A 17161-nucleotide genomic window follows, 5' to 3' on the forward strand; every position below is an offset into this window, starting at 1 on the left:
CCTGCTTCCTGGCCACCCCACTCCATCTTTTATGATAAGGAGCCCTGGAGCCCTGGCTACCAGGCTGACAGACCAGCCCAGATCCAGTGGCCCCGAGGGACCTGAGCTAAACTGCACTAGCGTTGCTCTGCAGGACCCAGGGAACAGAGAAGGTAAAGAGTTGCTGTCCTTGCCCCTCCCCACCCCCACCTTTTCTGCGATCCTTTCAGCCTTTCTTTTTTTTCTTTTCTTTTTTTTTTTTTTTTTTTTTTTGAGACAAGAATCTTGCTCCATCTCCAGGCGCCAGGCTGGAGTGCAGTGGCTTGACCTCGGCTCACTGCAACCTCCGCCTCCCAGGTTTGAGCAATTCTCCTGCCTCAGCCTCCCAAGTAGCTGGGACTGCAGGCGTGCATCACCATGTCCAGCTAATTTTTTTTGTACTTTTAGTAGAGACAGGGTTTCACCATGTTGGCCAGGATGGTCTCGATCTCTTGACCTAATGATCCGCCTGCCTCGGCCTCCCAAAATGCTGGGATTACAGGCGTGAGCCACTACGTCCGGCCCCTTTCAGCCTTTCACTGGTGACTCGCTCTCCCAGGGCCCATTTCTCTTCCCCTACCTGGATTTCTTCTAGCCTGGGAATCTAATAATCAAATCACCCTAAAAAGTCAGTGGCACCTGTGGATTACATATCCCGGAGCATATGCATTTTGAATTTTGAATTTTGAAAGAAACTATGGGTAGAGATAATACTGAGGAAGAGACATGGCTAATGGTCTGAAGATTCAAAAGGACCACTTTCTGCAGGCAGGCCCTCCGCTGGAGAGAGACGAGCCTGGGCCAGGCAGGAGAGTGAGAAGTTCTGGGGTAGAATGAAGAGAGCCCTCAGGGAATATTCCTCGAGTGGATCCAAACTCAGGAGATGGGGGCAATCATCCAGGGTATTCTCTGGCACATTCTGCATGTGCCCCCAGATGCTCAGCTGCAGACCTCTGGGGAGCAAAGAGGGCAGACCCACCCATCTCACCTCCAGGCTCTTTCCTTCCTGTTTCTGCCGTAAGGTGGGGCTCACTTGCCAGACTTCAGATTCACAAGTCAGATGATGTTTCAAGAAAAGGAAGCTGGTGGGTGATGGGTGAAGGGGTTAGGGGAAAGGCTATTTACTTCCTCCTGTCTAGTCAGCTTGGTCCCTTTAGGGCTCCAGATAACTGCAGTGACTTGTTCGCTCCAGTGTGGCATCATGTGGCAGCTGCTCCTCCCAACCGCTCTGCTACTTCTAGGTAAGTCACGGGTCTCACTGGTTGAGGGAGAAGTTCTAAATGCCTTGGGTTCAGCAGAGACCTCTTTTCAAGCAAGGGATGGGACCCCTCACCACATCTATAGCCCTGGATTGAGCTCCTAGGACAAGCCAAAATGAGGCTAGAAACGAGGAGCATGCTGGTTCCGATTGGTGCATGCTCAGGAGTGGGCCACTTGATCCCTCTGGGTCTCAGAATCTCTATGTGGAATTGAAGAGCTTGGACTAGATGGTCCATAGGGTCTGTCTCTTTCAATCTGACATTTCAGGGTTTTCCTCTATGATTGTTAATTTCTTCCTTTTCTGGTAGGGATGTGGGTTGAGGCTGTTTCTGTGGCTTGGTTCAGGGAAATTCAACCTGTACTCTTAATTTGTGAGTTTGCACAGGGAGCAAGGGGAAAGGGAACAGTGTTGAAATGGGGATTTGGGTTGACAGTGGGGCAGGAGCCATAGACACTGCAAACCAGAGAGCAGATAGCAGGAAGGTTTCCACCAGAAATATTCTGATTCCCTGGCAGGGGAGGGCTGGGGAGTTTTAAAATCAGTATTTGCTCTTACTCAGTATTTGATTCACTCTTTTTTCTTGCAGTTTCAGCTGGCAGGCGAGCTGGTGAGTCAGCCTCATGGTCTCAGATTGACTCTGTGAGGCACACATGGGGATGATGGCCGTAAGATATTGGGAAATGCTTGCTGCATGGGAAAATGCTGATGTGGGGTTCTCAGGGATAGTTCCTCCAACACAGCAGGGCTTGGCCCTATGCTTTTCTGGCCAGTTTTCCTCAAGATGCTGAACAGGCCAAAAATGGGACCAAGATGCTCTAAGACTGAGTGAGCAAGCGTGGGTTTACAATGGGCTCATTTTGGCTTTGAGGCTCCCTGGGAATGCCAGTGTAGAGCCTGCTCCTCTCCCTGTCCTCACCCCACATTTTCTTGGCTCCTCAGAAGATCTTCCAAAGGCTGTGGTGTCCCTGGAGCCCCAATGGAACAGGGTACTAGAGAAGGACAGTGTGACTCTGAAGTGCCAGGGGACCTCTCTTCCTGAGGACAATTCCACACAGTGGTTTCACGATGGGAAGCTCGTCTCAAGCCAGGACTCAAGTTATTTCATTGCCTCTGTCACAGTCAACGACAGTGGAAATTACATGTGCCAGACACGCCTCTCCACATGCAGTGACCCGGTGCAGCTAGAAGTCCACACTGGTGAGTTGGTGAAGGGGAAGAGGAAAATCACCAATAAAGGGTGAAAAAAAGGGACCTCAAATACTTGGGAAGAGCCAGAGGTGATATTCTTAGAGATGAAAGCTAACATGAGATGATCTGTGGTCCCACTGAGTGGTATCAGAGTTGTCGTCCTCTAAGCAGGCAAAATGTCAAAGCCTGTCAGACAGTAGATACAGGACTGCTGCATTGCAATATTCCAGGAATTGTATGAAATGCATACAATGTGAATGTGTCATCTGAAAGGTAGGCCATGGCATAGATGCTCAGTAATATTTATTTATTTATTTGTTTTAATTTATTTTATATTTTGAGATGGAGTCTCGCTCTGTCACTCAGGCTGGCATTCAATGACACGATCTCGGCTCACTGCAACCTCTGCCTCCTGGATTCTAACAATTCTCCTGCCTCAGCTTCTCAAGTAGCTGGAATTACAGGCACCTGCCACCACACCCAGCTGATTTTTGTATTTTTAGGAGACATGGGGTTTCACCATGTTGGTCAGGCTGGTCTCAAATGCCTGACCTCAGGTGATTCAACTGCCTCAGCCTCCCAAAGTGCTGGGATTACAGGCATAAGCCACCACGCTAATAATATTTATTGAATAAGTTAATGAATTTGGTTTTAGAACTTCAATCTCCTTCTCACTCTTGGGCATGTAATACCCTAAGCTACCTCCCAAAGCAATCCTAATAGCCTAGCATCATATGTTTCTCTCTCCCCATCAATGCCATACTCGTTTTTTTTTAAAGAAATAATTTTTACTTTTTTATTTTATTTTTAATCTAAAAATATTTAATACCATAGACTTCCCAATCAATGCCATACTCAAACTTATACTTAAGCATAAATTTGGCAATGTGATATCTCTTCCAATGGCGGTATATACATGCTCAGCCTGCACATTAATCATGCAATGAAAGTCTTTGTGTACTATTAACAGAATATAGCGGCCGGGCGCGGTGGCTCAAGCCTGTAATCCCAGCACTTTGGGAGGCCGAGGCGGGTGGCTCACGAGGTCGAGAGATCGAGACCATCCTGGTCAACATGGTGAAACCCCGTCTCTACTAAAAATACAAAAAGCTAGCTGGGCATGGTGGCACGTGCCTATAATCCCAGCTACTCGGGAGGCTGAGGCAGGAGAATTGCCTGAGCCCAGGAGGCGGAGGTTGCGGTGAGCCGAGATCGCACCATTGCACTCCAGCCTGGGTAACAAGAGCAAAACTCCATCTCAAAAAAAAAAAAACAAAAACAGAATATAGACATCAGACACAGGTGGGAGAGATATTTTGAAGGCAGGGGTCTTTCCTGGTGTCCCTGCAATCTTACCACACAGACTGGCCCCTGCAATGTCACCTGCAAACCTAACTCTACTTCCATGACGGCTCCATTCGTACGATGTTTATGGGTGGAACAAGGCTTGGGAAAAGAAGGGCATAAAGAGGTGGATCTGCAAGAGAGCTTCATGGAATTGAGCCTCTGAAACTAATTGTGGTGGCTCTTTTGCCTCTGACTGTACCACCCAGCTCACACGGTCTTCACTCTCTAGAGCTACAAGAAGGAATGTCCATTTCTAGCTAGGTAAGAGATGTCCACCTACAACCAAATAAAATGGGAAATTACCAAGAGGAAGCAATAGAAAAATCAATTCTAGGAGTTATTAGTTTGCCTTGAACTTGGCTCTAGAAATTGGCTTTAGAAGTATAGCCAATCAAGGCTATATTAAACCAAGGCTATATTAAACTGTGACCATGAGAATTAGCTTCACCAGGTAAACTTCTGAGCATTCTTTAGGACCCATTTCATTTATGTCTGCCTCTGAGAAGCATTTTTTGGTTTTTTTTTTTTTTTTTTGAGACGGAGTTTCACTTTTGTTACCCAGGCTGGTGTGCAATGGCGCGATCTCGGCTCACCGCAACCTCTGCCTCCTGGGTTCAGGCAATTCTCCTGCCTCAGCCTCCCGAGTAGCTGGGATTACAGGCACGCGCCACCATGCCCAACTGATTTTTTGTATTTTTGGTAGAGACGGGGTTTCACCATGTTGACCAGGATGGTCTCGATCTCTTGACCCCGTGATCCACCCGCCTCGGCCTCCCAGAGTGCTGGGATTACAGGCGTGAGCCACCGCGCCCAGCCCCTGAGAAGCATTTTTCACTTCTTTCAGGCAGAATGTCTTTATTCCAATCTAGCTGTCCCTGCCGTCCTTTCTTCTTGGCCTGTTGTAGCACTCATGATATTGTATTGTGATTATTTCTGAATATTTGTGTTTCTGTGTCTAGACTGTAGATTACTTAAGGCTGAGAACCATATGTCTAGTCATCTAGGTATCTCCAGTCCACACAGTGTGCCATACATAGTGAGTACTTGATGAAATATCACTTGAAGGAATATCTATATGGACATTCACTGAGTCCATGACAGGAAAGATTGGACCAAGAATGTTCTTCCAAAGGCCACCAGACTATATACTAACCATGACATTAAGCTAATAATGATTCATCTCTCTGCTGAAAAAGTGGATAGATAGGCACATGGCTTCTTTTGATAAATGATATGTCTTCATAGGTAATAAAAATTACTTTCTGTTTAGCAAATCTTTGTGGTAGAGAATCATGACCAACACATGTCCTACCAATTTTGTTTAGCATCAGGCAGTAGATTTTTAAAATTATAGTAATTCAACCTGAGAATGTAGATTTTAAAAAATAAAAAATAAAATGACAGTAAATTTTGTTTTGTTCTTATTACAAAAGTCATTTGGGGTCAATTTCAAAAATATATAAAAGTAAACAGGGGAAATTTTAAATGTCCTTCAGTCCCACTCCTTCAGAGAAAACCCCTGTTAATACGTAAGTACATATCCTTCTTTTATTCTGTGCATAGTACTTTTTAAAGTATTTTCAGTATTATGCTTTTTTAACTTAACATTGTCTCATGAATATTTTCTTATGCTATTATAATATTTATCTGCAATATCATTTTTTAAAAATTATTCAGGTCCTCTCCCAACCATGACTTCATGTCCTCTCTTTGGGAAATCTGATGATTGTGAGAAAAAGCTCTGATGATATATGAATTTTCTCTCTTGAAGGCATGCTCAGTAATAAAGATGGTATCACTGAGGCCCCGTGACACCTCAGAAACCACCAGTTGCCACGCTGAGCACTACCATGTCCTTCCCCTCCCGATGTTTACGTTGAATTCTCCTTCACAATTTCTGCAGCCACTCCGTGGCCATCATCACCTTATTCCTGACTGCTGCAAGAGTCTTTCAATATTCCTTCAATTGTCTATACCTTTGGAAATCTACCTTTTCTCTAATAGGGCAAATCATCATTTTCAAATGCACGTTTTACTCTGATCTAGAACTTGCTGTGAACCCTTATTACCTGCCACAGCAAATCTAAGTCTAGCACTTAAGGATCCTGCAGACATGCTCGGCACTGGTTCTCACTTAACATCATCACTTACTCCCTCTGCTCTGGGTTGATCTTATGTGTGTGTGTCCCTCTTCCCCATTAGACAAAGGTCTAGGTGTGACTTGAGTTCTCTTGCAGGGACCCATCAGCTCTTCCCCAAAGGGAGCTATGCAGGTTTGGCTCCCAATCTGGCTTTCCCTTATGTCCCAGGATCTGGGTGGTACATGGCCCCTTCACAAAGCTCTGCACCAAGAGCTGAGGCCTCCTGGGCCTGGGGTGTCTCTTTGTCTTTCAGGCTGGCTGGTGCTCCAGGCCTCTCATTGGATGTACAAGGACCAGGCCTCTCAGTTGGTTTACAATGAGGGAGACCGTATTCACTTGAGATGCCACAGCTGGAAGAACACTCCTCTGCATAAGGTCACATATTTACAGAATGGCAAAGGGAAGAAGTATTTTCATCAGAATTCTGACTTCTACATTCCGAAAGCCACACCCAAAGACAACGGCTCCTACTTCTGCAGGGGGCTTGTTGGGAGTAAAAATGTGTCTTCAGAGAGTGTGAACATCATTATTCTGGGTAAGAAATGTGCCATCCTGGAATGTCCAGGGACGCCTGTGTGTGGAGCCGGCACTCACATTGGGAAGATGAGTTGGAAGGAGATTCCCGATTCTTATACCCACTTCCTCATAGGTGGTTCCCTCCTGGTGATCAGCAGGAGGTCCCTGATTGCTGGGTAGGTTTGCAGCTCTGTTTCAGTCCATTCTTTTGGGATAGCTAAGAGGTGTCATTCACTCTGCAGTGTGACCACAGGAGCAGAAGCCACATTTCCTCCCCAATAAATACCTCTGTCTTTCCTTACCCTAATCACACCTGCGATGTCATAGGTTCCTATGCTGGCCTCTTTCTTATTCAAGCCTTTTAGTCATGATACAAACTGGCAGGAGCCCCTCACAGAAAAAGCCCAACACCTGGGTTCTGGCTCTGCAGCTAATTAACTGTCTGACCAGAGGTGAGCCACTTAGTCTCTCTGAACCCCAATTTCTTCTTCTGTAACAAAGATAAGCTGACATTTATTGGGCATCTTTCGGTGTGGCAGACTCTGCTAAACAATTCTTTTTGTTGTTTGTTTGTTTGTTTGTTTTAGTTTTTGAGATGGAGTCTCACTCTGTCACCCAGGCTGGAGTGCAATGGCAAGGTCTCAGCTCACTGCAATCTCTACCTACCAGGTTCAATTGAGTATCCTGCCTCAGGCTCCCGAGCATCTGGGATTACAGGCACCTGCCACCATGCCCGGCTAATTTTTGTATTTTTAGTAGAGACAGGGTTCACCATGTTAGCCAGGCTGGTCTCAAACTCCTGACCTCTGGATCAGCCCGCCTTGACCTCCCAAAGTGCTGGGATTACAGGCGTGAGCCACCCGCCCGGCCCCTAAACAATTCTTTACATGCACCTGGTTTGACTATCATAGAGGATCTTCACAACATGAGACAGGTAATATTGATTCCATTTTACAGATCAGGTAACTGAGAAACAAAAATAAATAAATAAGTTGTCCCTAAGGTCACATCAGACACTTCAAAGCCTGTATATTTAACCATTAAGCAAAAGATTTGAACAAGCACTCATATCCTGTGATCTCATTAAGTCATCCACAAATCCTCCCTAGGTTCTGCAGCACCAGCCTCCAGAATCAGAGCTCTGGTTTGGTGTGCCTGGACCTGCCGGTTTCACACAACTTCTATCTGTAGCTAGTCCAAGACATAAACTGTAAACAGTTTGCATGTAGAAAGGCAGAAAAACACCTTTTGAGATTTTGACATTACAATGCCATAATGTGTCCAAAAATAATTTCATTACACTTTAAACTGAAAGTAAATACTCTCAAGCGCAAACGTCTTTTGAGAGTTTGACAATACAATGTCATAATTTGCACAAAAATAATTTCATTACACTTTAAACTGAAAGTAAAGACTCCCAAGTGGTTAGGGAAAGAGAGAGCAAATGAAGCAAATGGGGTAACATGTAAATAATGAGTGGATCTCGATATTGAGGATATATGAGAGTTATTTATACTATTCCGGTCTTTTTTTTTTTTTTTTTTTTTTTTTTTTTGAGACAGAGTCTTGCTCCGTCACCAGGCACCAGGCTGGAGTGCAGTGGCATGATCTCGGCTCACTGCAGCCTCCTACCTCTCAGGTTCAAGCAATTCTCCTGCCTCAGCCTTCTGAGTAGCTGGGACTACAGGCGCTTGCCACCATGCCCAGCTAATTTTTCCATTTTTAGTAGAGACGGAATTTCACCATGTTGGCCAGGATGGTCTCGATCTCCTGACCTCGTGCTCTGCCCGCCTCGGCTTCCCAAAGCGCTGGGATTACAAGCGTGAGCCACCGCGCCTGGCCTCTGGTCATTTTTTAATTTGAAAATACATCAAAATCAAGAGTTGAAAAAATGGAAATGCAAAATCAACAAATGTGTCCCAGTTTCTAGACAACAGCATTGTCTGACAATTTCCTGACTGTCACACAAAACCCAGCTTACAACCTAACTTGCTAAGGCTCTCCGTCACATCTCTGTCAAGCAAGCAGAAGCCTTTACTAAGTGTTTGGTGAGCTGTACTCTGCTCAGATAGCACTAAGATCAGGAGCTAACGGGAGGAAGCAATACTTTCCCCCAGACTACTCCACCATTCTTACCGCATGGCTCTTGGCAGTTGTCAGACTCTCTGCTGGTGACCTCGTTTTTTGTTCCAAATATCTGCCTTGGTGACTGTCTTTTTTTCCTCTCTCCACTTCTCCTAATAGGGTCATCCGCATCACCAGTCTTTCTACCTGGGTACCAAGTCTCTTTCTGCGTGGTGATGGTACTCCTTTTTGCAGTGGACACAGGACTGTATTTCTCTGTGAAGAGAAACATTCGAAGCTCAACAAGGGACTGGAAGGACCATAAATTTAAATGGAACAAGGACCCTCAAGACAAATGACTCCCATCCCATGGGGGTAATAAGGGCAGTGGCAGCAGCTTCTCTGAACCTTTCTCTGGATTTGCAACCCCATCATCCCCATTAGGCCTCTCCACGAGCAGCAGGAAACATAAAACTCAGAGCCCAAGTCCCTTACCCAACTTTCGACTCTTCCTTGGTCTCCAGTGGAAGGGAAAGGCCCATGATCTTCAAGTGCCAGCAGGGAAGCCCCAGTGAGTAGCTGCATCCCTAGGAATTGAAGTTTCAGAGCTACACACCTTTTCTATCCCAACCATTCCCTCACTGTAAAGCAACGATACAGGCTACGGACGGTAATGTTGAAACATACAAAAACTGTTCCTATTATAAATTACCCAGTTTATGGGGGAAGAAATGAAAAATAATTATTCCTAAATAAATGAATAGGTAGAATTAACGGTTGAGGCAGGGCCATATAGAGTGTGGGAGCTGCTGGGGATCCAGGGAATTCAGTGGGACCAATGAAAGGATGGCTGAGAAAGAGCAGGGTAGTCCAGGATAGACTAAGGGAGGTGTCCCCACGCACCCAGAGATAGACAAGGCTGTCTTCCTAGAACATTAGCCATTGTGGAATTAACGAGGAATCGTAAGGGTGAGGTAGAATTGAGTCTTCCAGGGGAATCTATCAGAACTGAACCATCTGCTAGTTATAATGATGAGCCCTCTTAATGCCAGGAGCAGAAAATGGTCCTAGGAAGGCGACTGAGGATTGTAGTGGGGTGGGGTGGAAAAGAAAGTACAGAACAAACCTTGCGTCACTGTCCCAAGTTAAGCTAAATGAACAGAACGATGTCAGGGTCAGAGTGCGAAAGCCCGAGAAGAGCGAGCCACCCACAAGCACACAGGAAGGAAAGCGAAGGAGGTGAAAATGCTTTTTTTGGCCAGGGTAGAAAGAATTAGAGGGTAAGGGCAGAAACTGTAAAACCACCCTTTCTGCTTCAATACATAATTGCGGTGTAGCTTTGTTCATTTCATTTATTAAACAAATGTTGGATAACCAATGCTAAATGTACTACTGAGCTTCACTGAGTTACATTATGAAACTTTCAAATCCTTCATCATGTCAGTTCCAATGAGGTGGGGATGGAGATGGCAATTGTTGCTTATGAAAGAAAGCTTTAAGCTGTCTCTTCCTGTTTTGGAAGTTTTAAGCGCAACATTTCTCTGTTAGAATAAAGCATATTACAAGATCTTGCATGCCACTCTTAGACAGAAGACAGGAAAACCATGGTAATAAATTATAAATGATAAAATCCTTTCTTCTTCCCTTAGTCCAAGACTGTAACAGAGATTGATTTGGATTGGTGAAAAACACTCCCTCATCCCAGCAACCATCTCACCACAACTGATATGAATTAACCAGCTTGCTTTCCAAAATTAGCCAGCTTGCTGAGACAGTTGTGTGAAGGGGGCTTCTTACGGGAAGTGTGGGATAGGAGGGTGAATAGGAATTAGAGAGTTTTAGAGCATTAGGGCAGATAGGAGAAGACAGCTACGTAGTAGGTAGAGGCCTGGGCAGAGGTAGAGGGCCAGCCTGACTGTATGAACTATGAGCTATATACACGACGATTCGAGCTAGAGTACACACATAAATTAAATGTTAGATAAGATTCAGACATGAGACAAGTGCATTTGGAAACCTTGGACATTCAAGTCACATTTATTTACTACCGACAATGTGCAAGCTTGCGTTCAGGTGCTGAAGATATCAGATGAACAACACAGGGTCATTCCCTGGGGAAGCTTTATTTCTAATGAGAAAAACAAATAGGACGAGAGTGAAGAAAGAGCTGCAGAAAAGAGGCTTGATTTGGGGGGTGTGGTCATGAAGGATGAGTAGGAGTTTGCCAGGCAAAGAAGAGAAAGGGCCAAGGTCCATGGGCAAAGATTCGACAGCCAGAGTGTGAGTTCAAGAAAGCAGTTTGGTTCTGTTGTTTACAGCGTCGGTGAGGGAGAGGAAAGAGTTTTCAGGGCCAGATCATAAAGGGCATTGCCTTCCAAACTAAGGATATTGTCTCAGTCCGTGCAACACTTGAGGGAGTTTAATTAGATCAGGTTTGTACTGTATAGTATTTTAGAAGGATTCTCTGGCAACTACTTGAAGGATGGACGGGTCGGGAGAGTTGAAAACAGGAAGCCATCTAGGGGCAAGGTAAGATGCAGTAACCCAAAGGGAGCAACGAGGAAGTAACCGGCGTTGAGGCTGGAGAGGAAGGTGCCTAATCAGCAAGGTATTTAGGACGTTGACTCTCCAAGAATTGTCAGCCAGTAGGACGCCGCATGACTAAGGACCAGGTTTCTCACATAGTGCCCGTTTTCTGAGTTAGGAAATAGGAAGGCAAGGCAGGCACAGGTTTGGTGGAAAGATGAACAATTCATTTTGAGATTTTTAGTAATTTTCTTCCTTTGGTCGGTAAATTTTGTCAGTTTTAGAACATAATTGCAGCAGCTAAGCAGCTAAAAGTTCTAACTGCAACCCTAGTCGGCAAAACCAAAAACGTCGGAATTACCCGTGCTGCACTAAAGCGGAAGAGGACACTAGGAACCACCCATCGCGGGGGTCGGCTGTCAAGGTTCCCCGCGGTTAGCACTTAGCAACGCAAGTGGTTTTTCGGTCACGGTTTCAAAAGCCCGAGGTTCACAAAAGCATCCTCTCCGTCCCTGGGTGGGATCGAACCACCAACCTTTCGATTAACAGCCGAACGCGCTAACCGATTGCGCCACAGAGACGGGCGTTGACAGGTTTTGCTGCCAAGTTACTTCACTGAAGAGAAAATGTTCAGTGCACGTCTTCCAAAAAACAGACTGATGTTGAAATCTGTAAGACAATCAGCTTTCTGTGCTCCGGGGCGCCGCTCATCGCTCTGAGCGAGGCAGGTCTTTTCTCCGCGCTAGCACTTGCGTGGATCTGGAGCTTTCACCAGAAGAGGCTGAGAAAAGGAGAGCAGAAGAGGATGCAGGAACAAAGGATGTTTGGGGAATCCAAAATGGATGCTATCTGTGGGTTCGGGGGTTCAGTTGGTTTGGTTAGAGAAGTACGACTTTGAGGTGTTTTTTTTTTTTTTTTTGCCTGTGTAGACAATTGATGTATGCCTGTGCACACGTTTAGTGCTGACTCATAATAAGCTTATTATCGTGAACATTAAAAATATTTTCTTAGGCCGGGCGCGGTGGCTCACTCCTGTAATCCCAGCACTTTGGGAGGCTGAGGCGGGCGGATCACAATGTCAAGAGATCGAGACCATCCTGGCCAACATGGTGAAACCCCGTCTCTGTTAAAAAATACAAAAATTAGCTGGGCATGGTGGCACGCGCCTGTAGTCCCAGCTACTCGGGAGGTTGAGGCAGGAGAATTGCCTGAACCTGGGAGGCGGAGGTTGCAGTGAGCCGAGATCGCGCCACTGCACTCCAGCCTGGCGCCTGACGACAGAGCAAGACTCTCTCTCTAAAAAAAAAAAAAAAAAATTCTTATGTGTCCAATCACGTCCGGCAGAATGTGATATCTAAGTAAGGAAGTTTGGCAGAATGTGATATCTAAGTAAGGAAGTTCGGTATTACAAAATTAGTCTTCAATCCTTGCTGTTTTGAAAGGTTTCTACCGGCATATTAGACATGCAGACAAAACACGGAGCTTAAAGCCTGTAATATTCCAGCTTGGAAATAAAAAATAAAAAATATTTTTTAAAAATTGCCTACAACTTAAGGACTTTCATGCCGACATATCCAGATCCAAATATCTGAGGACAGAGCCCCCTAATTCCACCACCATCGACCTAGGGCACCTGGTCAATGCTGTGTCTAAAAAGCCATTTTCTGTGTTGCCCAAGACCCAGGCCCCCTCCGTATCCTCCACACAGAATCGTTTTTCTTTCTGCACTGCCATCCTCTCTCATCAGTGGACTCCAGTTTAGATGCAGGTGGAAGTTTTCAATGATGTTCAGTGAAATGAAAAGATACGCAAACATCAATATGCATATACCGAAATTATATGTGCATATGTTTATGTGTATACATATTTTATATTTAATGTGAAATACATATATGTGTATTGTATGTATAATAAGTAAATAAATAAATAAGTTTGCCAAATGACCTTTAGGGTCTTTTATTTATGTATTTATTTATTTTTGAGATGGAGTCTCACTCTGTCGCCCAGGCTGGAGTCCAGTGGTGTGATCTTGGCTCACTGCAACATCCACCTCCTAGGTTCAAGTGATTCTCCTGCTTCAGCCTCCCAAGTAGCTGGGATTACAGGTGCCCACTACCACACCTGGGTAATTTTTGTATTTTTAGTAGAGACAGGGTTTCACTGTGTTGGCCGGGCTGATCTCAAACTCCAGACCTCAGGTGATCCACCCACCTCGGCCTCCCAAAATGCTTGGATTACAGACATGAGCCACCACGCCAAGCCTAGAGTCATTTCTTCTATAGTTTAAATTTTTGTTTTTGCTCTTTTGCTCAGACCTGTGGAGTCAGCAATAGAGGCAAGTGTTGTGGACTGTCTACCACCTGGAAGCTCCATAGACACCGATTGGATCAGAAGTGGCATGGTAAAAGGTACAAGAAAGCCCATTTGGGCACAGCCCTGAAGACCAGCCCTTTTGGAGATGATTCTCATCCAAAGGGAATTGGGCTGGAAAAAGTAGGGATTGGAGCCAAACAGCCCAATTCTGCCACTGGAAAGTTTGCTAGGGTCCAGCTGATCAAGAACAGCAAGAAAAATCACAGCCTTTGTACCTGATGATGGTTGCTTGAACTTTATTGAAAAAAAGCTATGAAGTTCTGGTTGCTGGATTTGGTGGAAAAGATCCTGCTGTTGGTGATATTCCTGGAGTCCATCTTAAAGTTGTTAAGGTAACCAGTGTCTCTCTTTTGGCCCTATCAAAAGCAAGGAGGAAAAACCAAGAATGTCAGTTTTAATGGTGAAAACCCGATAGTAATAAGTTATCATTTGCCAAAAAAAGTTTTTTTTAAATGTCCTTTCTTTTTTAAAATTATAATGACAGATGATAGTTTTCACAGCTATTTGTTTTATGAATTTCCTAACTTGGCAAAATGAAAAGCTGGCAACCCTATAATAGTAACCAACTTTTTTGATGTTATTAGAGACAGAATCTTGCTCTATTACCTAGGGTGGAGAGTGCTGGCATGATCATAGCTCACTGCAGCCTGAAACTCCTGAGCTCAAGCAATCCACTCGCCTTGGCTTCCCAAGTAGCTGAGATTACTGGCTTGAGCCACTTTGCCCACTCAGCAACCAACATTATGGGGAAATTTTGTTCATCTGTGAAGTTCAAGTTTAGAACCACCACTCTGTGCTTTATCTCCATTTTTGGACTGGCAGCAGAAACTAAAAGTTATTAGTTTCCAGTTGATTGTGAATACACATAGATTTTCTATGCTTCATTTTACATGTGTGTGACAGCAATCCAAAAGCAGGAAAGAAAAAAAGAATTTTTTTGGAGTGGGAGTGGACAGAGTCTCTGTCACCCAGGCTGAAGTTTGTGGTGCTGTCTTGGCTCACTGCAACCTCCATCTCCAGGGTTTAAGCGATTCTCCCACCTGAGCCTCCTGTGTAGCTGGGACTACAGGTGCGTGCCACCACACCCAGCCTATTTTTGTATTTTTGGTACAGATCCACCCATCTCAGCCTCCCAAAGTGCTGGGATTATAGGCTTGAGCCACCGTGCCTGGCCAAGTCCAGTAAGTGTCAATATGTATCATGGAACAGTACTGCATGAAGCACATTTTCTGAACATAAGAAATTTAACTCCGAAATCAATGACAAAAATAACTTTTAAAATACTTCATATATTTGGAAATTGTTTTAAAAAATTGTGGAATGCAGTGAATACGGTTATAATGGGGAAATGTACAGCCAGTGGCTATTCTGATTGGTCAGTGCTGTATCTGTTAATTCCTCCACAAAAAGAATTATCTTCTGGGTTTTGCTTTTGGCTTTCCCTAGACATCCCAAAAATCCAGCCTCCATACATCAGCTGGCCACGGGGAACTGTAGGTGGCCACTTCCAGAAAAGCCACTCAGTACATCCCAACCTGAAGCATTAAATGAATTCAGCTACAGCTGGTGTTGGTTATAGGTCCCTGTCCCTATATGTCTCCCAAAACAGGAGAGCCTGAGCCCTGATCTACTTAGCGATTGCCCCGTGTCAATCTGGCCCCACATGGCTGTGGCTAGCCTCTACCAGTCAGTACTACCCTTTGGTTCTTCTTGCTTGTGGGACTGCAGCCTCCATGAGACCTCAGTACTAAGAGTCAGGAAATATCAGGGAGAACAAGCAGGCAGTAACAGGTTACACTGAAGGCATAAGCTAGATGCCGTGGCCTCCACTGGTACAGATGGTCCTCTTGTTACAGGATGGGGACTGTGGGGCAGATGAGAGCATAAGGGAGGTTTGGAGCTAAATGGTGGCTGAGGTGCAGATGTCCCTTCTTCCCATCCCTGTTGAGTTTCACCTCCATTTGATGGAATAAAACTTTTTAAAATCTCAAACATCATCCCACTATAGGCATTAACAACATTCATTTTAGCAATAAAAAGGAGAATTAAGCCGGGCGCGGTGGCTCAAGCCTGTAATCCCAGCACTTTGGGAGGCCGAGGCGGGTGGATCACGAGGTCGAAAGATCGAGACCATCCTGGTCAACATGGTGAAACCCCGTCTCTACTAAAAATACAAAAAAAAAATTAGCTGGGCGTGGTGGTGCATGCCTGTAATCCCAGCTACTTAGGAGGCTGAGGCAGGAGAATTGCCTGAGCCCAGGAGGCGGAGGTTGCGGTGAGCCGAGATCGCGCCATTGCACTCCAGCCTGGGTAACAAGAGCGAAACTCCGTCTCAAAAAAAAAAAAAAAAAAAAAAAAAGGAGAATTAATGCTTGCTCATTGCCAGGGACCATCCTGGCAATGTTTATATGTTTGTAATATATGTTTATATATTCATCCATGTGAAGATTATAATTATCATCGTTATCCTCTTTTACCGATGAGGAAATTGAAACAAAGAGAGCCAAGATTCAACCACAGGAAGCACAACAGAGCCGAAGGACTTAATCATCACACTGTGTTGGCTCATCCAGCCTGAATGGTTAGTATCAATCTAATTATAAATGTCATTCCAATAAATGACTTTTGTGTAATAGAAGATAACAGATATGGAAACCTTCAGACAATATTTTAAAGGTTAGAAAATTTGTGAATATAATTGCTGTTAGTTCATCCAATGACAAAGAACCAGTATCATAAACAGCATGTTACGAAAAAGTTTCAACTCATTCAGACTATAAGTCACCTAATGACTATCAGTTTTTGGGAAAATTATCAAAGGAGTTTGATTCCCAGGCAATTGAATCCCTGCCTCTCTCCCATGTAACTCAATTGCAAATCAAACTCTCACTCTAGTACATCTGAGCTTTTTGCCAGCAGAGAGAGAGGCCCGAATGGGTTGCTTACTATGAGGCCAGTTTAGAGGTTGTCTGGAAAGGGGAAAGAATGTGCTTAGTTTGTGGGCTGCTTTGGAGAATGTGTCATTTGGCCGGGCACAGTGGCTCACGCCTGTAATCCCAGCAATTTTGGGAGGCCGAGGCGGGAGGATCACCTAAGGTTAGGAGTTTGAGACCAGCCTGACTAACATCGTGAAACCCTGTCTGTACTAGAAATACAAAAATTAACCGGGCATAGTGGCGGGCGCCTGTATTCCCAGCTACTTGGGAGGCTGAAGCAGGAGAATCGCTTGAACCTGGGAGGGGGAGGTTGCAATGAACCGAAATCATGTCACTGCACTCCAGCCTGGGCGACACAGGGAGACCCTGTTTCCAAAAAAAAAAAAAAAAAATGAGAGAGAGAAAGAGAGAGAATGCGTGATTTAGCTTGGCCTGGGACCTTGGTCCCGGACTACTGAGAAAGCTTGCCTCCCGGCCTTGGCCTACGACCTTGGCCGGGAACTAATTAGGGGCTGAAGTGATGATTTATAGAGGCTGGGGAGATTGGCCCTAGACCTATTAATAGCAGAAGTGAAAGCTTGGCCTGGACCTTAGGCCAGGACCAGTTAGGGACTGAGTGATGATTTATAGCGGATGGACACAGTTTTAAAAAAGGAAAGGAAAGTGCTTACTGGAACCCACTGGAGCTTACTGTGCCTCTGCCTAGGGAAGAAGAAGCAGCTTTTTCCTGAGAGCCCGAGGACTGTGCAAAGGACAAAAGCATTTCTGTGCCAGGCTTTGTTCCCTTATCT

General features: G+C 45.0%; 1 protein-coding gene, 1 non-coding gene and 1 pseudogene across 2 annotated transcripts; 2 read left to right on the forward strand and 1 right to left on the reverse strand.

The window, feature by feature from the left end:
• The first annotated feature begins 1125 nt into the window (after nucleotides 1–1125).
• Nucleotides 1126–12882, forward strand: LOC101040447 (low affinity immunoglobulin gamma Fc region receptor III-A). The gene is made up of 5 exons (XM_003943373.4): nucleotides 1126–1259; nucleotides 1866–1886; nucleotides 2219–2476; nucleotides 6209–6490; nucleotides 8716–12882. Exons 1-5 carry the CDS (start codon nucleotides 1220–1222, stop codon nucleotides 8892–8894), a joined length of 780 nt encoding a protein of 259 aa, XP_003943422.4. The 5' UTR covers nucleotides 1126–1219; the 3' UTR covers nucleotides 8895–12882.
• Nucleotides 9076–14079, forward strand: LOC101051055 (uncharacterized; annotated as a pseudogene).
• On the reverse strand, nucleotides 11569–11642 carry TRNAN-GUU (transfer RNA asparagine (anticodon GUU)). Its single transcript has one exon. It is a non-coding gene; the product is annotated as a tRNA-Asn (tRNA).
• Nucleotides 14080–17161: the final 3082 nt, after the last annotated feature.

Source organism: Saimiri boliviensis, chromosome 19 (genome assembly GCF_048565385.1).
Source record: "Saimiri boliviensis isolate mSaiBol1 chromosome 19, mSaiBol1.pri, whole genome shotgun sequence".
Taxonomy (NCBI): Eukaryota; Metazoa; Chordata; class Mammalia; order Primates; family Cebidae; genus Saimiri; species Saimiri boliviensis.